We start from the raw sequence: 27448 nt of genomic DNA, 5'->3' as shown, positions 1-27448 counted from the left end.
GCAGCGACAAGGTTGGTTGTAAATGTTGATGCTGAAGTAGAACCAGTATCACTCTCATATTCACCTCCCAATTCTGACACTCTACTCCCTACTAGTTGACACTTCAGAGTTAACAAGGACAATTTGGTTTGCTCTATTTCTTCCAATGATCTGAGGGCTCTTCGGATGATTTCTATATTTGTATTTTTGCAAAGCCCTACCTCATGTCTAGGAATTTGTGCAAGGTCATGCTTCAATTTGTATACCCCCTATCATATGATGCCCATATAACTTGCAAGTGAAGTTTGATCTGTCAAACTCTCCATCAAGTTCATCAAATTCCCACAAAGGGTCCAATTTTCATGGCATGTTTGTCACTTTGTTGAACTCCTGAGTTTTAATGTAAGATGAAGTTTGAAGTTGAACCTAGGGCACAAGAAGAATTGCAAGTTAAAAAAATAAAATTTAAATTTAAATACAACATATTGAATTTTTGGCCCAAAAAAAAAACCTCAACTCAATGTAACAATAATGGAAAAAATACACATTCAAACCTAAGAAAAAATTATGGAAAAAAACTAGGGCACAAGAGGAAATTAAACTAATAAATCTAACAATCAAGTTTTTGCATTTTTGACCAAAATAAACTCTCCACTATATGCAACAAAAATGAAAAAAACAAAATCAAATCCAATCAAAAATCATTGAAAATAAATCGGTGATAGAAACCCAAGGGAAAACAAACAAACAAACAAAAAAAATGGCCAAATTTGATACCCATACCTGACAACCACGCTTTGCTGAAGAAAATTGGTCCAAACTTGAAATTTTCTTGCTTGGGATGCTAAATTCCTTCACTTTTCTCCTCTCTTGCCCTTGTAGATGAGTTCTCCTCCTTAGCTCTAACTCTTGCTCTTTGTCTGAAAAAAGGAGGAAAAAAAACCATAAAATCACTTTTGTAAGTCGTTGTTTTCGCCTGCCATGTTTTTTGCGGTCAGATCGCGATTTTTTCACGATTTTTTGAAAAAAAAAAAACTGGTGATTATATCGACGGCACAAAAAAATCGCAATTAAATCACAATGTTCACATCACTGATTTTTCTAGCCACATGCACTGGAAAATCGAACTCCTGACCAGCAATTCTAATTCCCTGGATAGCCTCTACACAAACCTAGAAAAATTTGCTCAAACTCCCTTTGAGCAACAAAATTTCTCCCTCGTCGTCTCTGAGCCTCTAATCTGATCAAAATTGCTCTAATACCATGTGAAATTTTACTTGAAATGCAACAACTAGAATTAATTCTTCTAACTGATTGAATTATGCAGTGTATTTTGTTACAGCAAAATAATGAATTAATTACATTGCAATTTCTTCACAATAGAAACGTTGTGGAAAAATAAAATGTTGGAAACTAGGAAATATAGAGCACACACAAAAATATGATACAGTTATTTTTGGACAAATGTCCCTGAAAAAACCCAATCTGGAAAAACTGGTGCAGCATATGAGGGTTTATTATTATGCAACAGTGAAATTTTGAGTACAATATGGATGTCAAAACTGGCAATCCTCTACAAGATAACCTGGCAACAAAAAACAGTGAGACAAATTTTGTCTCATCCAACACTGATCCAGCTCCACAATTGGCACAAACTAGGCTGCTCAAAACCCCTGCGTCAACTTCTGCGTAGGCCAAACTCGCACAGCCTGGAAGCTACTCTGATCAAGACGTCTAGCCCAGCTCAGCCTCTAAGAATGACTCGCCAGTTCTTCTGGAATTTCTCTCGGCCTCCAGCAATTGAATCAAGCTTCATTCCTGCTGAATCGAACTCTTCCTCTAAAGTTGCCTACGCAGTACCTGCGCAACCTCACTGAGGAAAACTCAACCCTCTTGTAACTGACTCGCCAAAACTGGAATATCCTCTGGAATCATTGTCCCTGCTCCATCTCTGTCTCTGCGTCCCCTTTGGCTCGAACTCTTCTTCCCTGCTCAGTTGCTACTGCTGGATAGCGTGATCTGCCAAGGAACTCAAGCTGTAGTTTATTTTTCTCCAACCCCATCAACCTCCTCTTATCATCTCTCTTTCGCTCACCAACGGCCATGATCAAATCCTCATCAATGGATAAAATCATTTCTAAGTTGATCAATGTAAGTTTCTAAAGAAATCTCACCATTCTCAATTAATTCATGTTAATTAATCAATTAAGTTAGACTTAGGAAATATTTAACTATTGACTAATTAACCTAATTGAGCCATCTCCAGGTGTTTCTCCTGGAAATTTTTCTAGGTTCTAAGTTCTTGTGTTGCTAGGTCTCTCTGACCAAAGTCGATACTAGAACACCTGCCTGATGCTACAAAACTCACACATATCAAAGATGCACGATTATTATGTGATTTGTTAGACGTGTTCATTCAGGCGGTGGGTCCACAACATGTTGTCTAGGTCATAACAGGAAATGCTACAATTATGTTGTTGTTGGCAGGATTCCTATGGAGAGGCATCCTAACTTATTTTGGACACCTTGTGTTGCACACTGCATTGACATGAAGTTGGAGGACATAGGAAAAAATTCCTTTTGTCAAGGATATTGTTGAATGAACACAAAAAATTACAAAATTTATGTATAATCATGCATTTGTGCTTCATTTCATGAAAACATTCACCAATAACAAGGAGTTGGTGCACCCTGCGATTACACAATTTGCCACTAGCTTCATATCTCTTATGTTGATTTGTGGTAGCATCGGATGTGCTCTAGCCATGAAAATTGGTGGAGAGGCTAAGGCACATAAGATCTCCAAAAACTAGAAATGGTTTGCGGAAATTCCAACTAGTTGGAGAGATATTAAAATAATTAATATTTTTAATGGGGTTCTTAAATCTAAACTTAGGAAAAATAAAATATTAATGGGTATTAATATAAAACTAGGTGAGAATTTTCAAAATGACATGGATCAAGCCAAACCTAATCTTAGTTGTTGTTTAGAGACTTAATCTCGGTTGTCGAAGACTCAATAGGAAAAATATAAGAGGTTTGAGGGTCAGTTGGAGATACACCAAACTCATCAGTCAGTTCGATTTTCTGGAGCAGGGCTATTAAAATTGGTAACTAGGGTCAAACTCCATGAGAGTCTTCTTATTTATGGCAGTTGATATTTTTTGTGGATTCCTCTTGTCAAGAGGTGTAGGATTGATTTAAAGATCATCCGATTTCGGCATGTAGTCATGGAGATATGAATTTATTTCTGTTATGTGACAATTCGTCAAGGTCGACGAGCTACCAAATTACCCCCACTTGTTCTCCACGTTTTATTATAAATAGAAGAGGTCTTCAAGTCATTTTTACACACACTCACTCTTGAGACTTCTCTCTTCATTCTGTTTTGGGTTTTGGGAAGGAGAGATCTAGAGGGAGTGCCCTAGTCTAATACATTGCCCTAGAGGAGATGCCCTAGCCCTTAATGTTGACATGGTGGAGAAGGCTTTAATGCAATGGAGAAGGCTTCTATAACACAGGTCTAGAAGAGACCCTAAGCTGCCCTAAACGTAGGTCTAGAAGAGACCCTATGACGCTGATCTATGAAGCCCTAAATCTGCTATCACAATGTGCCCTAGCCGCAGGCTTATGAGAAGATCTATTAGCAGAAAAGAGGAGACATATATACAGCTTAAAGAAGACACTAATGCTGCCATGAAGGAGGCTTTTATTGTGCAGCAAGAGGAAGTTCTAACACTGTCCCTATATTCCCTATCGCTACCCTAAACACGGTCATGGTGAAGAGACCTTAACGTTGTCTATAAGAGATCTATACGCTTCCTTATCTAAGCCCTAAAGGAGATCCCTAACACGTTGTCCTAGGCCACAGTCAACAAGGGGTTTATCTACAGCAAAAGGAGGCATTACACAGCCCTAAGGAGAGCCCTAGTTGCAGTCCAAGATTCGCTCTAACTGTTGGGCTTATTCCGCACTAGAAGTTGCCCTTCATCCGCAATTAAAGAAGGCTTCAAGCAACTCCTAATGTCCGTTGTCATAATGGAGATTCTATCCACTATATTGAGATCTATACGCTGGCCTAATGATAGGGAATACACAGTCACCCTAACGTTGTCCTTGAGTGCCCTAAACACTGTGACCGCAGTCAAGGAGGATGCATATACTGCCTTCTATATGCTACTTATACATTGCCCTAAGTTAGAAGGCTAAGTTGCTCTCTAGGGTCTTGATGAAGGAGTCCACTGCTACAACTAGTTGCTTTTCTAGGTTGCAAGCCATAGCAAGCAACTTACGATGTTCCATGACCATGATAATATTACAGTGTACAGCACAGTGATGATGGACATGGTGTGATACGGGACAGCATGATGGGGGCAACATGGTGCAGCATGGTGCAACACAGTGATGATGGGCATGGATGTATAGCAGCAGCATGATGTATTGCAACAACTTGATGATGATGGGTGCAGTAGCATGATGTGAGTAGTGCAGCAGCAAGAATGTATTGCAGCAGCATGATGATGATGTATTGCAGTATGCATAGTGCAATGAAGGGTGCAACTCAGTGATGGGAGCAGCATAGTGATGAGAGCAGCTCAATGATTGGGTACAGCACAGTGACAGGTGCAACATGATGATGAGATGCAGCACAGTGATGGGTGCAACATGGTGATGGGGTCACCTTGAAGGATCAGTTGAAGCAGTATGCCCTCACCTAAGTTCAGATCAACTACCTCGTGTTATCTTCTAATGTATATGTACTATCTCTCTCTCTCTGCTGAACTATTGAAGAACATATGAAGAATTGATCAAGGGTTTCCCCACATTGGGTTTGTCCCTGGCTGGCACCACATCTTGTCTTGGCTTGTTTTCTGCGATTTATGTTTATGTTCTATCTACACTTTACTATCATGCTAAATGTGATTGCTAATCTGGAATTGATATTGAGCTAATATGGAAAATTGAAGTAAATTTGCTCTAAGCATAGAACATACCTAAAATTAACATGGTATCAGAGTTGAGGTGAAGACAAAGCCCAAACAAGAGTGAAAGAGAAATCACTGAAGACAGTTGTAAAGGACAAAAAGAGCTCAATGAGTTCCTCATCCCTCTTCAAATTCAGCAAGGGTGAAGTCAAAGCAAAGAAGGCTTTCAAAGTGGCACAGTGGAAGCATCTGGTGTCCTACGTAAAGGTCACTTCAATGGGAAGTCTGGATCTAAGAATAAGGAAAGGCAGATGCCTTGCTTGCAATGACTTTGGCCATTATGCGAAGGAGCGTCCGAATAGAAGGGACACATCACTTCATGATGATCTCTATCATACCAGGGGCATATTCAATGATCAAAGAAATGACAGGTACAATGGCAAAGGAATAAAAGGGAATGCAAGTCATCAAGGAAATGGCTGACTCTTCAATGAAAGCAAGGAACTCCAGGTATGAAGAATCAAATGTTGTTTCTGATAAGCTAAAGGAGTATTATATTATATTGGCCCTCTCCATTACTTCTCCTCCAGACTCTTTTGGAATCTGGCTTATTGATAGTAGTGCTTCAAGGCACTTCATCAGATAGAAGGAAGCTCTCTCTAAGTTGATACAGAAGGAAACAATTGTGGAGATTATACTTGGAGTCAATGCCACCTATCCCGGAAAGGGTGCAGGGAATTTCACCCCTCAATTGAATGAGGGTAACACGATTCATTTACAAAAAGTTCTTTATGTACCTGATCCCAAGAAGAACTTGGTGTCCATTTAGGGAATGGAAGTCAAAGGTTTCAAGGGGGCATTCATCAATGGTAAGGAACGTGTTTGAAAAGGAATTTTCAAGATGCTTTTACTCATGGGTTCAAGGTTGGAAATTTGTGGGAATTCCATTGGGGACCATGTCATGTGACACATCTCTTCTATGGCACCGGAGGGCTTCCCATCTTCATTACGGGGCCCTACCTAATGTGAGACAGATGGTGACAAGGATGCCTAAAATCAAGGAAGAGCATGAAGGTACATGTCTGAGATGCACCAAAGGAAACATTACAAGGGGATCATTCTCCTCATGTAATAGATGTTGAAGTTTCGAAGTCTACCAGTTGGAAACCCTCCATGCACTTTACTGATTTATTCCTACCTACTTGTTCCATTACTTAACAAGTTATTTACAATGTAAATACTGAAAATAAACAATAGTGCACGTTAAACATATTACAAATCATCAACTAAAGGAAACAGATACAAGCACACAAAATGACACCGTTATTTTTGGACCAATGTCCCTGGAATAACCCAATGCAGGAAAACCGGTGCAGCTATCTGAGGGTTTTCTTATTAAGCAATTTCAGAGTACAATCTGGGTGCCAAATCCAGCTTACCCAACAGAGAATGCCCTTGGCAGTAGTACCTCTTAGTCTGAGACAAATGTCCCAGCTGAAACCCTAGATAAACCCTCTGGCAGCTCCAATCTGCCCTAGAAACCCCAACATCGGCCTTTCTAGACTGCATCAGCCTCTCTCTGCCCAGCGTTGACCCTACGTCACCCTGAATGGGCCTGCGACAACCTCAAGAGGCCTTGCATCAGCCTTCTGGCCCTCTGCGTCAACAACGCTGGCCTCTCTGAAGCACTGTGCAACTCCTAGCTGCCTCTGCGTGGCCCTGCTTGAGCCCTGGCTACTACTGCATCACTCTCTCTAGCTCCTGCGTTGATCTCCCGGCACTATCTCTACCTCTCTATCTCTCTGTACTCACTGCCCCTCAGTTGCAACTCCGATCATTGATTCTATCTCTCTTAGCAAACACCGCTCTAGAGAATAGAATGATTGATCATTTGGTATAATCTCCAAATGACCCTCAAGCCCCCTCTTATACTTTTCTCGTTGACATATCAACGACCGAGATTAAGTCCCTAATCAACGGCTAAGATTAGATCTAGCTTGGTCCATGTCTTTTGGACGATTCTAACACGGTTTTATACTATCCACATTAATATTTTAATTTCCCTAAGTTTAGACTTAGGGACTCAAAAATATTAATTATTTTAATATCTCCTAAACTGTTTAGAATTTGCCCAAACCCTTTCTGAGTATTGGAGATCTCGTGTGCCCCAAGCTCTCCACCAAATTTCGTGGCTAGAGCACATCCAATGCTACCACAAATCAACAATAGCAAGACCTCATATGTGGAACAACCTGAGGGGTTTGAGATTCATGATCGGAAATCCCATGCATGCAAGTGAAGGAAAGCTCTCTACGATTTAAAGCAAGCACCCGGAGCTTGGTATGAGAGGATTGACAGCTATCTAATGAAGCTGAGATTCACTAGGAGAGAAGTCGATCCAAACCATTGCTTTAAGGTTTTGGATGATAGACCTCTCATACTGATACCTTATGTGGACGATCTCTTTCTGGTAAGTAAAGACCCTCTCATTTGCAAAAGTAAGAGGGAGTTGGATTTCAAATTTGAAATGGTGAAATGCAAGCCCGTGACTACCTCGATGAAGCCTAACTTTAAGAAGTTATGCAGTAGTGATGTCAGACCTGATTTGGGAAATGCCTCTGAGTTTCATAAACTCATACTAGCATTAATGTTCTTGGTGAACTCCCGTCCGGATATATGTTTTGCAGTTAGCGTGTTGAGCTCATATATGGTTAAGTCTCACTGGATTGGTGCCAAGAATCATGGAGATATCTTTAGGGCACAATCTCTCATGTATTGAGATACACTGCCGGAAATGTGAAGTTGCATGATTATTCTGATGCTGATTAGGCAGGCAGTGTGGAAGATCGCAAAAGCACTTCTGGGTGTTGGTTCTCTTTGGGTTCTGGTTTGATATCCTGGATAAGTAGAAAGCAGAAGTCGGTTGCTTTGAGCACTGTTTAGGTCGAATTCATAGTTACGAGTATGACCTCATGTGAATCTGCCTGGATGAGGAAGCTCTTCAGTGAGCTCCTTGGACACGTGTTGGATACCATCGTGATCTTCTGTGTCTAAACTTAGGAAAATTAAAATATTAATGGGTATTAATATAAAACTGAGTGAGAATGTTCTAAATGACATGGATCAAGCCAAATCTAATCTTAGCCATTGATTAGAGACTTAATCTTGGTCGTTGAAGACTCAACAAGAAAAATATAAGAGGAGGCTAGAGGGTCAGTTGGAGATACACCAAACTGATCAGTCGGTTCGATTTTCTGGAGTGGGGCTTGCTGAGAAAATTCGAACAAGTGATCTGTTGCAGCAAGGGGCAGTGAGTACATAACAGAGAGGCAGGGATAATGCCAGAGGGTCAGCACAGAGACCGAAGAGGCTAACGCAGAGGCAGCTAGAGCTACGCAAAGGCATCTAGAGCTACGCAGAGGCAGTTGGGGACTGCACAGAGGCAGAGAAGCCTGTGTGGGTGACGCAGAGGGGCCAAGAGCTGATGCAGAGAGCCAGGAGGCTGAAGCTAGCAAGGCTAACGCAGGGCCAAGAGGAATCGTCGAAAGGATTTTCGTGGGGCAGACTAGCGCTGAGAGGCTAAATATCTGTCTTCGAGAAGAGGTATTACTGCCGTGTAACAATCTCTGTTGGGTGAGCATTTTTGGCACCCTAGTTGTACTCAAGAATCTGCATAATAATAAAACCCTTAGAACTGTTGCATCGGTTTTCCCGCATTGGGTTTTTCCGAGGACAATTGTCCAAAAATAACGGTGTCCCTTGTGTGTTTGTCTCAGTATTTCAGTTGTTGATCTTTATATGAGTTAAGGTTGCATTTGTGTTTATTTCAATATTTATATTTATAAATAGCTTGTTAATGAAATGAACAAGTAGGAGAAATTAAACCAAATAATGCAGTAGGGATTTCTAACGTGTCAGACTTAAAAATTTCAGTATCTTCAATCTCTCTTCAATGCTATGTGAGATGTGAAGAGAATGTTTCTCTCAGAGGAGTGGTGTGCTTTGTCATTTAGCCACAAACCAAACGCAGATGCCATATGCAGGCTAGTTTCATACCAGAAAATATTTTGGGAGGTAGTGCAGGAGGTGTGTAGCAATATTGAACCTTTGGTAAAGGTTCTTCAATTAGTTGATGTAAACAAGTCCATAATGGGCTACTTGCATAAGGCCATGGATAAGGTCAAAGAATCCATTCACAACTATTATGATGATAAGAGGAATGGGGGGTTTGAGAAACAAGAATTAATATGGAGAGTGATTGATGGGCGATGAAACAATCACTCCATCATCCCATTCATGTTGCATGGATCTACCTGAACCTCACATTTTCTTACTATTGTGGTTTCATATTTGATGTTGGGGCCATGGATGGATTCTTCACTTGTGTTCAGAAGATGGTGTCATCTTCAACAAAACATGCAGAAATTTCTAAAGAAATGTAGATATACAGGGTGGCAAGTGGCACATTTAGCTTTGATATGGCTATCCATGATAGGAAAACCAAAATGTTAGGTAAGCTTTAGTTTGTTTCAATTTTCAAATTTCAAATTTTATTGTCTCTTCATACTTTGCTTCAACTTTCAAATTTTGTTTTTTTCATATGTTTCTCTTATTTGTTGTCAATGCATGGTGAAGAAGTTATGGTGGCAAAGTACCCAATCTCCAAAAGCTTGCCATTTGAGTGCTCGGCCAAACATGTAGTTCCTCTGGATGCGAGCACAACTAGAGTGTATTTGAAAAAATACACACCATGAAGTGCAACAGGTTAAATAAATTCCAATTAATTTTTTGAATTCATTAAATAATAAAAAATAATTTATTATTTTTCAAGAGAATCCTTCCAATAATTCCAATTTTTCAGGTCAAAATGTTTCAAACCACTCAGTGTGGTTCATCATCAAGACTTAGATGAATGTTCTAATCCAACCATGTTAATATATAATGTAGAGATGCAAAATGACTAGAAATAACTGAGAAAAAAAATTATTTATTAAAATTGAAACTTAAGAGAAAATTAGTTCAATATTTAAACCTATAAAATAATCAATAGGAAAAAGAAATATGAAATGGAATGTTAAGTTTAATAAAATATTGTTTATAATAATAGATTATTATTATCTTTTGAATACTTATAACTAATATATATATATATATATATATATATATAAAAGAAGACCTTCCACTAATTGTTCTTATATTGAATTTAATTATATTAAATTAGAAAGTAGTAATAATAATAATTAAATTCTTATTATTCATAATCTTCAAATAACTCTATAAATTTTAATTAATAGTAATTCTAAAGAACGTTATTAAAGAAACTATTATTATAATAATTAAAATGATAATTATTATAACAATATAAATTCTTATAACATTATCATGATCATAAGAAATATTAATAAGAAGTTGTAAAATATAAAGAAAAATAAAAAAGAATACCTACATAAAGATTAGGCTAAACATGTTGAGAAGACGAAACACCACAATTGTTTGGAAAAGTCCCAAGACATTGCTAGGATTGACCATTTCCATCACCAAAAGTTTAGGAAGGCCACCGAAATCTAAAAAAATGTCTAATACATTGAATAGGGATGATGAGTGGAAGTTTAGCAGTTATTGGACTCTGTCTTATTTTTCCTAGATTTGTTCCTTTCCCCTTCTCCTTTCTTTCTTAGTTTTATTCTCCCCCTTTTTTATTGATTCTTTATATTATTTTTAGTTCCCTTGTTCCTTTTTCTTTCGATTTATATATTTCCTTATTTATAAATTAGTGGATAGTTATAATTATTATTATTTGATTTATTTTTTATTTATTTATTTATTATTATTATTTTAGAATTTTCCTCTTTCTTGTCAAGGTTAGATTTTTCTTTTCTAATCTTTACGTAGGTATTCTTTTTTATATTTCTTTATATATAACAAATTTTTATTAATATTTCTTATGATTATGATAATATTATAAGAATTTATATTGTTATAATAATTATTTATTTTATTATTATAATAATATTTTCTTTAATAACATTCTTTAGAATTACTATTAATAAAAATTTATAGATTTATTTGAAGATTTTAAATAATAATATTTTTATTTTTATTATTATTTCATCATTTAATATGATTAAATTAAATATAAGATTAGTTAGTGGAAGGTTTTCATATTCATATATATATATATATATATATATATATTAATTATAAGTATTCAAAAAATAATAATAATCTATTATTATAAAACAATATTTTATTAAATTTAACGTTCCATTTAATATTTCTATTTCCTATTGATTATTTTATAGGCTTTTTAACGTTCATATTAAATATTTTATTAATTTCCCCTTAATGTTCATTTTTAATAAATCATTTTTTCTCAGTTATTTCTAGTCATTTTGTATCTCTATAGTATTTATTAACATGGTTGGATCAAAACATTCATCTAAATCCTAAGGATGAGCCACACTTAGTGGTTCAAAACATGTCAACCCGAAAAATAAGAATGTGATTTACCAGAAGAATTCTCTTGAAAAATCATTATGAATCAAAGATGTTTGAATTTTGAAAATTTATTATTTTTTAATTATTAATTTATAATTTATCACCCTCGAACAGGTTGGAGTCCCAGCGCCTTAACGAGATGGTCTACGTCTACTACAATCTTCGATTGTGGGTGAGGCAATTTGAGAGGATACTTGACGTGGAGGCAATCTTATTCCATGGGATTGACACCACTTCTACATGAAGGGTTGAGGCCGTGAGGCCTGTCATGGAATCGGCTCCTAATTGGTTAGAGGAGGAGGTGGTGGAGGGGGTAGCAACTGAAGGGGAGGAAGAAGAGGAGGAGGTGGTGGAGGGGGTAGCAACTGAAGGGGAGGAAGAAGAGGAGGAGGAGGAGGAGAAATTGGAGGAGGTAACACCACCTACCATGGTCACCAATAGAGGACGTGGTCTACCTCCTCTGGCTCCTAGTTCTTCAGCTGCTAGAGGACATCAGAGTCCAATGCCAGCCCCAGGGCCTTCTTCATCTAGAGGGAAAACTATTACATTTTCTCGCAAAAGGGGCAGAGGAAATCATTAGTTACTTAGTGGTTCATTTCATTGTATGACTCATGATATGAGATACATTATTACATTTTTTGTTGATATTTTGAGGTTGAGTCAGGACTCAGGATTCAGAACATGATTCATTGTTATGTGTGATGGAGCACTAAACATATTACACATCTTATATATTAGTTCTCTTTTCATACTTATGTGTCAATACATTTATTTTATGTTGTGGATGCTTTATATACTAAAAAATAGATAAATAATAGTATTTTTTTTTTATTTTACCGTTTTTACTGATTTTATTCTGATTTTTACAATTTTTTTCCAGACTCTTGTTTATTTAATCCTGATCGCGATTATCTCAACATTGATGAATAATAAAGAAAAACTAAGAAGAACATTAAACATCTTCAAAAGTAATTATCATAACTAGAAATTTAACCTTGCAACTGAATTTCAACAGAAAATAGTTGGTCAGTTGCAAGGACTCTGGTAGAGTCCAAATACCCAAGGAATAAATATAATTGCATTGAAAACCTTGTAGATTTTACTGCTTCTAAATAAAGTTCATTATCACTTGCATCCCACTTTCATAATCTTATGTGTGCATTTTTTTTCTTTTAAATTAATATTTCAAAAGTTGCAATTTAGAAATTTTGGTTGGACAACCTCATATTCATGGCAGTAACTACACGCTCATGTACAAGGAGGTTTCAATCCCATTTGGAGCCTCGCAGAGCATATAGGGAGCCATTCATTTTGTCAACAACCATATGACCACATTTTGAAATATTGAAAAAAAAGGAACATTTTGTGACAGATCTCTAGTCCGGAGGAACATTAGAGGGGCTGCTTAACATTGGAACGTTGACCAAGGAAATTCGACAAACCTGCATTGAGTTCAATAAGAAAGCAGAGACTTCTGGTCTCTAAACCTGTCAAAGAAGAAAAACAACAAAAAGCCTTTTCCTTTTGGACGACATGTGTTGAAGACATATGTATCCAGGTTTCTTTCCTAGAGAAACGGCAAGCATTGATGTTGCTTACCAGGATATCCCAATGGATGGAAGTACCAGTGACAGAAGTAACTATTAGTGTTAAGGTTTATATTCGGAATTAGTGACTGGACTAGAGAACATATGAAGAAAATAGTTGGTCAGTTGTCAGGATTCTGGTAGAGTCTAAATACCAGAGGAATAAATATAATTGTATTCAAAACCTTGTAGATTTTACTGCTTCTAAATAAAGTTCATTACACTTGCATCTCACTTTCATGATCTTGTGTGTGCATTTTTTTTTAAATAACATTTCAAAAGTTGCAATTTAGGAATTTTGGTTGGACAATCTCATATTCATGGCAGTAACTAGACGCTCATGAAGGAGTTTGCAATCCCATTTGGAGCCTCACGGAGCATATAGGGAGCCATTCATTTTGTCAACAGCCATACGACCATGATTTGAAATATTCAAAAAAAGGAACATTTTGTGACAATAATAGTAAATATTTGTGCTCCAACCCAATCAAAACACAATAATGTTTCCTATCAAATGAACTTTTGAGAAATGCTTTCAAGCCATCCAATTCTTCAACATGTTTACGCTGTTAGAGACCAAGTGCAAAGCACAAATATGTGTCTTAAATTTGTTATCCAAATGACATGTGATGAGATGATCTAAGTTGGGCTCACCTGTGTATCCTGAGCTTACTCCACAGCAGTCTGAAAGGCACAATTCCTCCAACCAGGGCTGGCTGCATTATAAAATCATAAAATTAGAATCTAAATTACTTATTCCACCTTCAATTATAAGTGCTTTAGAGAGCAAGATAAAAACACTATAAGAATTAAACTTGCCGCAAATTAACATTTATCGAGATGGAAAAGAAGCCACTACAGAAATGTGTTGAATTTTCTATAGCAGAAACTGATCTTCTAATCTGATAATTACTTTCTAGTGATTGTTTGATCAAGTTAACTTATGTAACATGTATCACTAAGCAATTATACCTAGAAAATCTCAACAATAATACAGTGATAAAAGTAGGATCATAAAGAGGCAGCCAAGAAACGAAGAGACAAGAAGTTTACCCTGGGAAAACCCAACCTTGGGAAAAGCCCAGCAAATTTTCCCTCTTAGGAGAAATTTGTTCTTCAGCAAATATTTAAAATTCAAATTATTCTAGGAATCAGTGCCAAAATCAGGTCAAAGATACCAGTCAAATCTTTGCCTCCTTAACTCACAGCGAATAGATCCTTTAATTACCCTGCACACTCAGCTTCTCACAGTGGACACTTCCCTTCAGTCAACTGTACTTATCAGCATCAAAACACTGTTCAGACCTCCTTTACCAAACAGACTTCACAATATATCTCAGTAATCATCTTACAACGATCAACAGCTTCCAACCCCAACTCGCTGGCCTCTCCACAGTCTGAAGCACCTCAGACCTGCTCCATAAGCCTCTGAGGCCTTTCAGCTCCCCCTTCTAGGCCCGCAGCCTAGCCTCAGAGAGGCTGCAGCCATGTCTGTCCACACCCTGAGTCCTTTCGACCTTGCTGCTTGTAGATCTGAGGCCTTTTGGCCCTGTACAAGGGATTTGTCCCTCCTCTTAATCACAGACAGAACTCAGCCCCTGAAAAACTTCTTACAGCATACAAAAGGAAACTTCACGGTCTGCTTCTTCCACTTGTCCAGCAGACAGAACCTCAGAGGAGTAATTCAGCCTTCTTATCCAAGACAAACACAAAACCATCTCGAACTCGTCCTCTCTTGCTAATCTACGGCTCACTTGGTTGCTATTCTTCACAAGGATGAGATTGCACGAATTGATCAAAGTGGAGGGGGTCATCTTGTATTTATATTAGTTATATTGTGGTGACTTTTGACTAAAAGTCACACCCCTTCCCTTGTGATGCCTACATGAAGCCCAAAATAATAATTTTAATTTCTCATTTTGTACAATTTATTATTTTCTTTGGCCAACTTGGGAAGCCTAAATCCTAGGTCTAGCCTAGGGAGGAGTAAAGAAACATTTCCTCCAGCTAACTTATCAATAACATAAAATAATGAACTGGTCAATGTTGATGAAAGTGTAACTAGGTTCGGTCTTCATAATGACATGATCTTTGTATTTGATGTAATAAAAGGAAATAATTTATTTCTTGCTACATGCGTTTCATGAGCAAGAAAGTAATTAGGTCAAAGACTTCTTCTTGATGTCTTTATGTAAAGTTTTGTAGATGTTCTATGCTAAGAGCAATTTCACTTTCCTCACAGCAATCATACAAGTAGATAAGCAAAATGCAGATAGAACATATAAGCGGATCTTACAGAAGACAAATCAGAAACAAGAAAAATGAATGTGTTCGTTTCGGCGGTCAACAGGATGCTTCAACCAGCAAAGTCTCCTTTGGTCAGCCAGCCCAGCATGTGTCACAACAACCCTCCTGGTAGCTCGTACTTTTAGGATGAGAGAGGAAGATGTGAGTTGAGTTGTGTTCAAATTCTCTCCAACTTTTCCTGTATATATATCCATCAATGAGGGTGTGTGACACATCTGTTGGGCATGTGAGCCAACATTACAAAACTGGCTGACCTTGCACATATAATTTATTAAGAATAATAAATTCAAAATATAAGTTCTGCTCATCGGATTAAGACTATTTTTATATGGATTTTACACCTCTCAGAAAGAGGAATCCAACAAAAATATTAGCCTCTTAATCTGAGCATCAGAACATGGAGTTTGGACCTAGTTGTCCAATTTTAACACTCCCTCTCAACTAGGGAGAACTCCATCTATTAGTGCAATTAACATCGTGAGTCATCCCGCCGAAACTTGCTTTGCTGGCTTCTTTATTTCAGAACAGAAGTGGGTCAGTCACAAAGACATCATTCCCCGACTGACATAATCAGTCCAGAGGTCCCAGACCTCATAAATCTTGATCCCAGATCAAGTGGTTGGACCATGCCATCCTAGATAGAGAGTACGGCAATCTCTGATGCGTCCATCAGTGTTTGCTAATAGTCTCTAGCTTTTCCACACCTCATTGGCCAAATGAGAGGTACTTCCCATGAGCCCTGAACTCAATGGGTAGGATGCATACGGGGCACAGATTAAATGAGTGGCGAACCAGCTCAATAATCACAAGGGTGGGGCAGAAGCATTATGAGTGCTTATAGCTCCGAGAAGCTATCCCCAAAGCCCCCCAGAGCTCCCAGAGCTCATCGTCCAACAGGACCCATATCATAGGGTCTTTCCACGACACCAAGACTCTCACGGAAGGTTAGGAACTTGACCTTCCCCAGGGGCTTAGTGAGAATATCCGCGACCTGCTCATCAGTTCCTATATGATCGAGCCTTACGGCGCCTCGCTGTACCATATTCCGGATAAAGTGGTACCTGATATCAATATGCTTGGATCGGTCGTGGAACACAGGATTCTCAGTCATACGAATCCCACTCTGATTATCACAGAGTCTTACAGTGGTATCTAGCACATGTTGGAACAGCTCACTAAAGAGCTTCCTCAACCAAACTGCTTCACAACAGGCCATACTAGCAGCAATGTATTCGGCCTCCGCGGTGCTCAAAGCCACCGACTTCTGCTTCCTGCTCATCCATGAGATCGAAGCAGAACCAAGATTGAAACAGCATCCAGATGTGCTCTTACGATCCACCACACTGCCAGCCCAATCGGCATCAGTATATCCCCGGAGTATCACACTCCTGGCAGTGTATCTCAGCCCATGGTTTATCGTGCCCCGAAGATATCTCAAAAGATTCTTGGCACCAACCCAGTGAAAAAGATGAGGCTCAACCATCTGTTGACTCAAAGTATTCACTGCAAAACATATGTCCGGACGGGTGTTCACTAAGAACATCAAAGCTCCTATGAGTTGACGATACTCAGTAGGATTGGCCAAGATAGGCCCTGCAGCGCTGCCACTCAACTTCTTAAAGTTGAGTTCCATTGGTGTCGACACGGACTTACAGTCCACCATCCCAAATCTTTCCAGAAGCTTCACAATATACTTTCCTTGTGAAAGGAAAATCTCTCCAGGTCTCTGCCAAACCTCCAGGCCTAGGAAATAGTGCATCAGTCCTAGGTCTTTCATCTCGAACTTAGCAGCAAGCTCCCTCTTACATTGATGAATGAGAGGGTCATCACCTGTCAGGAAGAGGTCGTCCACATACAGTACTAGAATGAGAGGCTTTCCTTCCTCAACCTTAAAGTAAAGGTTTGGATCAGCATTGCTTCGAGTGAAGCCTAGCTTCATCAAGTAACTATCCATCCTCTCATACCAAGCTCTGGGTGCTTGCTTTAACCCATAGAGGGCTTTCTTCAACCTGCAGACATAAGTGTCTCAATCTTGAACTTCAAATCCCAGAGGTTGTTCTACATACACCTCTTCCTTTATTGCACCATGCAGAAAAGCGGTCTTGACATCCATCTGATGAAGACTCCATCCTTGCGTAGCAGCAAGGGCTATGATGGATCGGATGGTGGTATATCGAGCCACAGGTGCAAATATATCGTCATAGTCAATTCCTTCCTTTTGAGAGAAGCCACGGGCAACAAATCTTGCCTTAAACTTTTCAGCACTCCCATCAGATCCATGTTTAATCTTGTAGAGCCATTTAGCGGTGACAACAGATTTGTCCTTCGGTCTCGGGACCACATCCCAGACATCATTCTACATAATAGCCTCATATTCTTCATGCATAGCATCCTTCCAGACTTGATGCTTTATGGCTTCCTCAAAAGATCCAGGTTCAGATTGTATAATAGTACTCATGGCGGCTAGATACCCTTGGTATCTACACGGCTTCTTGCTTTCTCGGAATGTTCCCCTTGGGGCAGCATGACCCTCAGTATCTTCGAGGGTGTCCCTGAGCCATGATGGCCTCTTTCCTAGAGAAGGGGAAGGATCAATAGGGTCCATTTGCCCTTCAACATCAGGCATAGTCTCATCCTGGGGTTCTTCCAGATTTCCAGGTCTTTCTTCATGGTTTTCTTCAGATCTAGGAAGATCTGCTACTTTCTTCAGGGAAGCATCTTCGTCAAAAGTGACATCATGGCTTATCTCTACTTCCCTTTGACCAGGTACATAAACTCTATATGCCTTAGAAGTCTCACTGTAGCCCACAAACATTCCTTTCTTCCCAGTAGCATCCAGCTTACTTCTCTTTTCTTTCGGCACATGAAAATAGACAGGACATCCAAAAATTCTAAAATGTGAGACATCAGGTTTCTTACCAGAGAAAATCTCTTCGGGAGTTTTGGAGTCCAAAGCGGAATGAGGGCATCTGTTTTGAATGTACACAGCAGTATTTGCAGCTTCTCCCCACAGAAACTTTGGAAGACCCTGGTCACATAGCATGGCACGGGCAGCTTCCACAATAGTCCTATTCTTGCGTTCAGCAACACCATTCTGCTCAGGAGTATATGCAGTGGTAGTCTCCCTCTTAATGCCAGCTTCTCTGCAAAAGTCTTTGAACTCATTTGACTCATATTCAGTGCCATTGTCAGTCCTCAAAATCTTGATCTTCTTTCCGGTCATAATTTCCACCAAGGCTTTGAAGGTACGGAACCACAACAAATTGCTACAGTCATATGAATGGGCAACTCTCAACCCGAGTCTGCCCCAATAAGATTTATTATGATAATCTCAGAAATACAATTACAGCAAGTGTGCCGGGCATAACCACGGCCACACTTAATAGTATAACAGGCCAAAACGCCTTATTACATATACTGTTATACACCTTCACGGATTACCTAACATTCACCCGATTCTGTACAACCGTGCATAAGGTCGAGGTCATAAACCTGTATACACAATCACCGGCTTATACCATAACACGTGCCAGCTATCTGTAGACCTGTGCAAGACCCACCTGCACAATCTGCTTCTTACTGCCACGTAACCTTCTGCTTTATCAGTTCACCAGCCGACTGCATATATATACCCTTCGCACCAGCGTATATATATGAACCATGTGTCAACCCCCTGACAATCTGCTGAATAAATCTTTGCGCGGTTTATTCGAGCGTTCCACGCTCTCATAACCCTGCGCGATGACACGTCAACCACTGTCTTGTTTTCTGGCTGCCACGTAACAGTCTAGAAAGCACCCAGCCGGTTGTGTTTAACTTCTGCGTATCAAATCTGCACACGACTGTATATATACGGAGATTTCTGTTCATAACGCGATCCTCCAAATACTGGCCTCCCGTATAACTCTACACTCGTATCGAGAGTCCAGCTATTGTTCACGTTTAATCCCTGCGCTTACACCGAGAGCTGATCTGCGCGATTATCCCGTGAGTTTCTGCTGTATGATAAATTGCGTAATTCAGAACCCGACAGCCGGTTCTCACATAAGTCTCTGCGCGTTAGTCCAAGAGAGGACACCCAAACACCGCGCAGATATATGTTCGAACCACTGCTCCAGTTTTGATACAATCCGTCAATGTAACCTCCAGTCCAAGTCTGAACTTGTTACCGAAACCAATTTCGAACCTGCGGCCTTCGCCCGGCCCGCGGGCTCATCTGCCAACCTCCCAATCGAGTTGCGTCTCCTTTATCTGCATGTAAGTATCTCCAGGACCTATGCATCAATCATCAGCATATAAGGTTTTCTGGACAGCATATTGAGGCCTCACTTTGACAGCAAATTAGGGCATCCATTGACTGCGTCTAGAGTATCATTAAGACTGTGGCTAGGACTTTAGATAACCACGGTTTCTTCCATACTAGACTGTGGTTATGACTGCGGCTAGGTCTCCATGAACAGCGTATTATATTTCTTCATGAACAGCGTATTGATTGACTGTGGTTCCATATACTTTGCTGTGGCTACTTTTATCCCTGCGGCTTCATATACCTGCTTCTTAATTCATAAATGAATACATCTCCATTGCCTGTGGATCCATGACTGCGTTCTCCATTAGGGCATCATACTAGACCAGCTTAATCCATAGTGTATCTCCTTCTCCAAAACCCAAGACATGGAGAGGAGATCACTTGAAGAGAGTTTGTCTTCACCTCAGCTCTGATACCATGTAAAGTTTTGTAGATGTTCTATGCTAAGAGCAATTTCACTTTCCTCACAGCAATCATACAAGTAGATAAGCAAAATGCAGATAGAACATATAAGCGGATCTTACAGAAGACAAATCAGAAAAAAGAAAAATGAATGTGTTCGTTTCGGCGGTCAACAGGATGCTTCAACCAACAAAGTCTCCTTTGGTCAGCCAGCCCAGCATGTGTCACAACAACCCTCCTGGTAGCTCGTACTTTTAGGATGAGAGAGGAAGATGTGAGTTGAGTTGTGTTCAAATTCTCTCCAACTTTTCCTGTATATATATCCATCAATGAGGGTGTGTGACACATCTGTTGGGCATGTGAGCCTACATTACAAAACTGGCTGACCTTGCACATATAATTTATTAAGAATAATAAATTCAAAATATAAGTTCTGCTCATCGGATTAAGACTATTTTTATATGGATTTTACACCTCTCAGAAAGAGGAATCCAACAAAAATATTAGCCTCTTAATCTGAGCATCAGAACATGGAGTTTGGACCTAGTTGTCCAATTTTAACACTTTAAGATTTTATTATTATATCAAAGAGTCATGTCATGTATGGAGAATCTCTTTAAGAGTCTATGTGAAATGTATTGGTGTCAATCAGCCCTCCAAGAGCAAGCTCACAAAAATCTGCAAGCAAAACAACAAAGGAATATTATGTCGGCTCCAAAATGAATATATTAAATAAATGGAAGTCAAGTCGGCTTGGAAAAAGTCATGACTGTTCACACTCTCACATCGGCTCAATTTGGGAGAACTCACTACTATATATACCCGCTTAGGGTCAGCTCAAAAGATAAGAGATCTTCGCAATTCCTCCCTGAGATTTCGTATAAGTATTGGGGTGCAGGTATATGCAATGAAGAAGGAACAGAACTCGCATGAAGAGCATCCACAGTGTTTAAGGGTAGCCGCAATAGACTCATTGATAGCCGCAGTGAAGAGGAGCCGCAGGAAGCCAAATGTAGCCGCAGCAAGGAGGAGCCGCAGGGAGCCGCAGGTGGCCACAGTCAAGGTAAATGATGCCACAGTCTAGGTATCATTGCAGGCATTCAAGATCTCAGATGGATGAGAAGCCGCAGTCATGATCACAGTGAGGCAATCTTCATATAATAAACTCAGTATTGGATCAGCCTGTGCACATGTGCCTTGGTGCTACTACAGTCTCGGAATACCTATGAAAGGAGAGTTATTATCTCAGCATGTATATACAGTACTGTCTCTTGGGATAATTACAGTGATGACTGTGTCTACCTCATGAAAGCTATCTCGCATATCCTCAACAAAACCTCAGTGCAAAATGAGCTTGGTTTCAATCTCGGTAAGGGTGAAGACAGTATCCTGGTTTCACATTAAGTCAATCTCAGAGTGAGAAGAAGCAGTATCACGGTCTGATGAGGAGGAGTAGGATGATAACATTGCAGTGCAGCAGTGTAGTAAGGTGCAAGGATTATACTCTTGCAGTGCAGTAAGGTGCAAGGATCATCTCAAACTCAAGGAGCAGATCATAGTGTTACAGCAGTAACAAAGAACATTGTGTTGCAGCAGTAATGACGAAGGGCACGGTGTTGCAGCAGCGATGAAGATCACCATGGTGATGATCCCTCTGGTGCAGCGAAAATAATGATCTCAGCAGTGATACGAAGAGGATTGATGTCTTGGTCTTGGAGAGGTAGAGTGTGTCAAGGGTCATGGTCTTGGTATTCATCAATGAAATCTCTATAAGAAGAATTTACGCATGGGTTTTCCTCTCCAAGAGGGAGAGGTTTTGGCCCTGGCAGAAAGCCAATCATTTGTGTTCTTGTCTCTTTTGTTTTGATAGCAGTTTGATGAAGTTAACAAACACATGCTAATAATGAAGTAACCATCAAGCTAATATAAATTGTTTAAATGCTTCACAAATTGTTATCATGTATCGAAGAATCATCTTAAATTTTAATTAAGCATGCCCTAGATTCTTCAACATGGTTTCAGACCAATTGGTTCAGCAGTCAAAGAAAGGGGCAGAAAAGAGACATTCAGAGGACAGGATATCAAATCAATTAAAGAGACCAAGATCTGCAAAGCCTAGATCTAAAAGGCAGCTTCCAACCACAGTCTACAACAGCAAGAGTTCTGAAGGATAACAGTCAAAGACGAAGCAGTCAGATCTTAAGATTCATGGCAACCTCTTTGATGATTCCCACAGTTTTGATCCAGGTCATGACTCATGCCACAGTGAGTTCAATCATTTCAAAAAGGAACAGAATCAGATTATCTACAGCATAGTGTTCAAATTCGTATGGACAACACTCAATATAAAATGAAGGTGTTCATTGATAACACTATTTGATGGGTCTCTATATAATAACGGTGTTGCATAGACTCCTCATACATAAATCAAGATAACTCGAAGGCAAAGATCTCAGTTGAAGGAAGCACCTATGTGCCTACTCCTGCCAACTTGATCAAGGTGAAGACTTCATCTTCACAATCAAGTAAGTACCCTTTTTATTTTTATAATCAAGTTTGTTTTTATGACTTCATAACTGCAAGAAGACCTACATACTGAATGGGTCATCAAGGGTCTTGCATGGAATGAGAAGGATTGTTATTATCCTTAGAGAAGTCAGTACATCAATGTCTCCTTTGAAGCCATAAGAACTCGTAGGGTTATAGAAAGCAAGAAAGGAGACATAGGAAGAATACACGAGGACATACTATCTGAAATACAAAAGGTGCCAAAGAATGAAGAAATATCTTCATAAGATCTCAGGTATGAGATCTGGGAAAAATGATGAGAAAATAATCATCATTGATATTGATAAGCAGGGTAACAGACGTCCATGAACAAGAAGGTTACCTCGATCAGCAGTCTATGATCTCTATGTCAGATAGAGAAAGGCAAAGTGATAGGTCACATATAAGTGCAGATAAGTAAAAGGTTGATAAGACAAAACAGTACTATGGAAGAGAAGCTCATATCACCGGAAGGATGGAGAAAGTTGAAGAAAGGATCAGGGAAAGAGGGAGTAATAGATCTCCATTATGAATGAGATGGTGTCCCTCTCAAAGGGATCCTATTAGAAGTCCTTGCAGATATGAACATAGTAAGAAGATGCATCATGGCATCATGGAAGTAAGAGCTCGTACGAAATCATGAAGAACATAGCTCTTGGGAATCTCGTTGTACATTGCAAGAGAGGAAGAGTTCATCCAGGTCAAAGGAAACATTTGCCAGATGGGGACATACTAGATCATGAAGGATCTCTGATAGAGATTTCAATGAAGGATCTCCGAGTCCGAAAAGGCAACAAATGCTTCAGTAGCAGTTCCAACTCTTGGATCTCATGAGTGTGAAAATTCTATCACTGCAGCATCTGATTTATTTTTCCTACTTATTCCACAATAAGTTATTTATGAAATTACTTCCATAAACATTAAAATAAATACAGTTGCAGATATCACACCGTAATACAGAAACAAACATATGCACAAGAATTAACACATTGACACAGATATTTTGGACAACACTCCCGGAAAAACCCAATGTGGGAAAACTGGTGCAACAAGGGAGGATTTTATTACTCAGCAATTCCTCTATACAACAGGGTGCCAAACTAGCTTACCCACAGAGAGAAATAATTCTCCAGCATTTCTCCCAATCCCAGCATCAGCCCAGCTAACCTCTGCGTGGCTCTCAAACCCTCTGGGTCAGCCCCTACTTGACTACGTCAGCCCTGGGCCTCTCTACGTCACTCACGCAGGCTCAGCAAGTGACTGCGCAGTCTTTTGTTGCCTCTGCGTCTACCTGAAAAGCCTTGCATCTGCCTCTCCTGCCTCAGCACTAATCTCCAGTGGTTGATCTCGTCTCTCTGCTCCGTACTTGCTGCCTCTTGACTGCTCACCAGACCACTAGTTCAATTTCTCAGCTAACCCCGCTCCAAAAATTGAACTGACTGGTCTCCCTCAATGTGTTCTCCAAGTGACCCTCAAGCCTCCTCTTATACTTTTCTCATTGAAAAATCAATGGCCAAGATTAAGACACTAATCAACGGCTAAGACTAGATCTGGCTTGATCCATGACTTTTGGACCATTCTACCACAGTTTTATATTAATACACATTAATATTTTATTTTCCCTAAGTTTAGACTTAGGGACTCTATTAAAAATATAATTATTTTAATATCTCCCAAACTGCTTAGAATCTGCCCAAACCCTTTCTAGGTATTGGAGATCTCATGTGCCTTAGCCTCTCCACCAATTTTCGTGGCTAGAGCACATCCGATGCTACCCCAAATCAACACTCCCTCTTAGCGAGGACTGTGCTCTAGTAATACTCCTCACTGAGTATCACCCTGATCATCTGGCATCGGTCCATGTGCCGATGCTAAGCCTCCTTCCCAACATCCTCTGTACTATTGCATCATGTACTGCTGCTCATGGCTTTGCCACTGCCACTGTTACATATGTACGACAACTCCCTCTGCATCCGTGTTGTTGCTAGTCCTTTCTCCCAACGCTGCATCTGTGCTGTTGCTGGTCCTTTCTCCCAACACTACATCCGCACTGCAACTCCCTCTGCATCCTTGCAATTATATCTCCCATTTCTGCTACTGAAATGGGTTCTTTACCATCCGCATCTTTTCCCTGAAGTAGTCAAATTTTGTCCTTCCAAGGGCCTTGGTGAGGATGTCTGCCACTTGTTCTCCTATAGGAGTGTAGCTCAACTATACAACTCCTTGTTGGACACAGTCCCTGACAAAGTGACACCAGATATCAATATGCTTTGACCTATCATGAAACACTGGATTCTTAGAGAGCTTGATGCAACTATGATTATCACACATGATCCTGGTCGCCTCCATATTCCTTCTGAATAGGTTCACAAGCAATTTTCTAAGCCATATGGCCTCACACGAAGTTGTGCTTGCCGCCATATATTCTACCTCAGATGAGCTCAGAGCCACGAACTTCTGTTTCCTACTGCACCAGGAGGTCATTCCTGATCCAATGTTGAAACAGTACCCAGAGGTACTTTTTTGATCCACTGAACTTCCTGCCCAATCTGCATTAGTAAATCCACTCAATCTGATATCCTTACTCCTGGTGTACATGAGTCCATAATCGACTATTCCCTGTAAATACATGAGAACATGTTTGGCTGTTGCCCAGTGCGCCCTCTTCGGTTCCACCATGAATTCACTGAGGGTGTTGATAGAGTAGCAAATGTCTAGCCTGGTATTGATCAAATACATCAGGGACCCTATGAGTTGCCTGTATAGGGTGGGATTGACATCCTTGTCTTCTGATGCATCAATCTTCTTCCAGTTGGTGATCATTGGCGTAGCCATAGGTATACAGTCCCCCATCCCGAATCTTTTCAGGATTTCTGTAGCATACCTCCCTTGCCCAAGGAAGATTTCTCCCTTCTGCTGCCAAACTTCCAACCCTAGGAAGTAGTGCATTCCTCCCAAATCCTTCATATCGAATTTTGTGGCTAGATTCTTCTTGCAGTCCCTAATGAGTCTGGATGATCCTGTCAAGAAGAGATCATCTACATACAATACTAAGATTAGTGGCTCATTCCCTACAACCAGATTGTAGAGATTTGGATCCGCGTCACTCTTGACAAACCCCATTTTCTGCAAGTAGCTATCTATTCGACCATACCATGCTCTCGGTGCCTATTTCAGCCCATACAAGGCTTTCTTCAATCTGCATACAAGACTTCTTCTCATGAGTTTCAAAGCCCTTTGGTTGTTCAATGTATACCTCCTCTTCTATTACCCCATTCGAGAATGTCGTTTTGACATCCATCTGATGGATCTCCCATCCCATCTGGGCTGCAAGAGATATCACAGTCCTAATAGATGTATACCTGGCTACCGGGGCAAAGGTCTCCTCATAGTCAATCCCTTCCTTTTGAGCATACCCCTTAGCCACAAACTTGGCCTTGTATTTCTCAACACTGTCGTCTGCAACGTATTTGATCTTGTAGATCCATCTTGAACCTACCACTGATCTGTCTTGAGGTCTTGGCACCACCTCCCAGACATCATTTACCATTATGGAGTTGTATTCCTCTACCATCGCATTTAGCCAAACCTGATGTTGAGATGCCTCCTTGAAACTAGCAGGGTCTCCATCCTGAGCTACTAATGCCTTATATATATCTGATTGTTTTCGCTCCCTCTTAGTGTTTCTTGGCGCATCGATGAAGTCCTCTGCATCTCGCAGAATCTGACGGAGTTCCCTGCTAGTTCTTCCTCTGCCAGCAGGTGCATTTGTTCGCTCCTCCTCATCCCGAGAATCTTCTTGTCTTGAGGAAGAATTCTTTACTTCTGTTGGTTGAAGAGGCTTAACCAATGGTTCCTCTTTCAACTGCTCCTCGGAAGGCATCTCGCGAGATCTTCTGAAAGCCTTGTCCTCCATGAACTTTACATCTCGTCGTACTACTACCTTCCTACTCCCTGTAAGATAGATTCTGTATGCCTTAGCGTTCTCACTATATCTTACCAGATATCCCTTTTCCGCAGTCTGATCCAACTTCTTCCTCTTTTCTTCGGGTATGCGGCAATATGCTAGACTCCCAAATATCTTGAAATGACTAATTTTAGGTGTCTTCCCTGCGAAGACTTTCTCTAGAGTAATCTTGCCCACTGCCCGATGAGAGTCTTGTTCTAAACATAGACTGTTGTGTTGCATGCTTCTGCCCACAGGAATTTTGGCATATCCTGATCATACATCATGGCCCTAGCTGCTTCTACAATAGTCCTGTTCTTTCTTTCTGCTACCCCATTCTGCTTCGGATTATATGGAGTTGTCCACTCTCTTCTGATGCCCTCCTTAGCGCAAAAATCCGTGGAACCCTTATCAACATAATCTCCACCATTATCTGAGCGCAAAAATTTTATTTTCTTCCGAGTCAGATTCTCCACTAGAGCCTTGAACTCCTTGAATCGACAAAAAACCTCATCCTTGGTTTTCAGAAAATAAATCCAAGTTTTCCTTTAGTGGTCATTAATGAAGGTAAGGAAATACTCGGCACCACTGAGAACTTTGACGAATATAGGTCTGCAGATATCAGAGTGTATCAGTCCTAGTACACTCTTGGCCCTGTGTTTGCTCCTAGGAAATGCTGCCTCGGCATACTCTCCTAGAACACATCCCCTGCATACATCATCTCATTCTGTGCTCAGATCCAGAACTCCTGTTATAGTGCTCCTGAGAATTCTTAGAGCTCCATGGTGCAAGTGGCCCATTCTTCTGTGTCATAGTTCGTTCAAGTCCTTGTCTCCATGACTGCCTATTAGTGCCATTGGTGATTCTAGTTGCAATCTATACAACCGATTACTTTTGATCCCGATCTGCACTTTCTTTTTACGGCTCGGGTGTTTGACGTATACCTTCT

At 40.1% G+C, this 27448-nt stretch overlaps 1 protein-coding gene across 5 annotated transcripts in view; it reads right to left on the bottom strand.

The window, feature by feature from the left end:
- The window catches only part of LOC149148178 (guanylyl cyclase 1), a 396584-nt gene that overhangs the window by 195362 nt on the left and 173774 nt on the right, over positions 1–27448 (bottom strand). For all 5 annotated transcript variants that reach the window (XM_089445745.1, XM_089445748.1, XM_089445747.1 and 2 more), the window contains one exon: positions 13643–13704. In XM_089445745.1, coding sequence (XP_089301871.1) covers positions 13643–13704 — 62 coding nt within the window. The remainder of the gene's footprint in view (positions 1–13642; positions 13705–27448) is intronic.

The sequence above is a fragment of the Pinus tabuliformis genome, chromosome 9 (assembly GCF_031772625.1).
Source record: "Pinus tabuliformis cultivar Carrire ecotype Pingquan chromosome 9, CPIR1, whole genome shotgun sequence".
Classification (NCBI taxonomy): Eukaryota; Viridiplantae; Streptophyta; class Pinopsida; order Pinales; family Pinaceae; genus Pinus; species Pinus tabuliformis.
The sequence above is the reverse complement of the archived record's forward strand: the minus strand, read 5'-3'. Positions and strand labels throughout refer to the sequence as shown.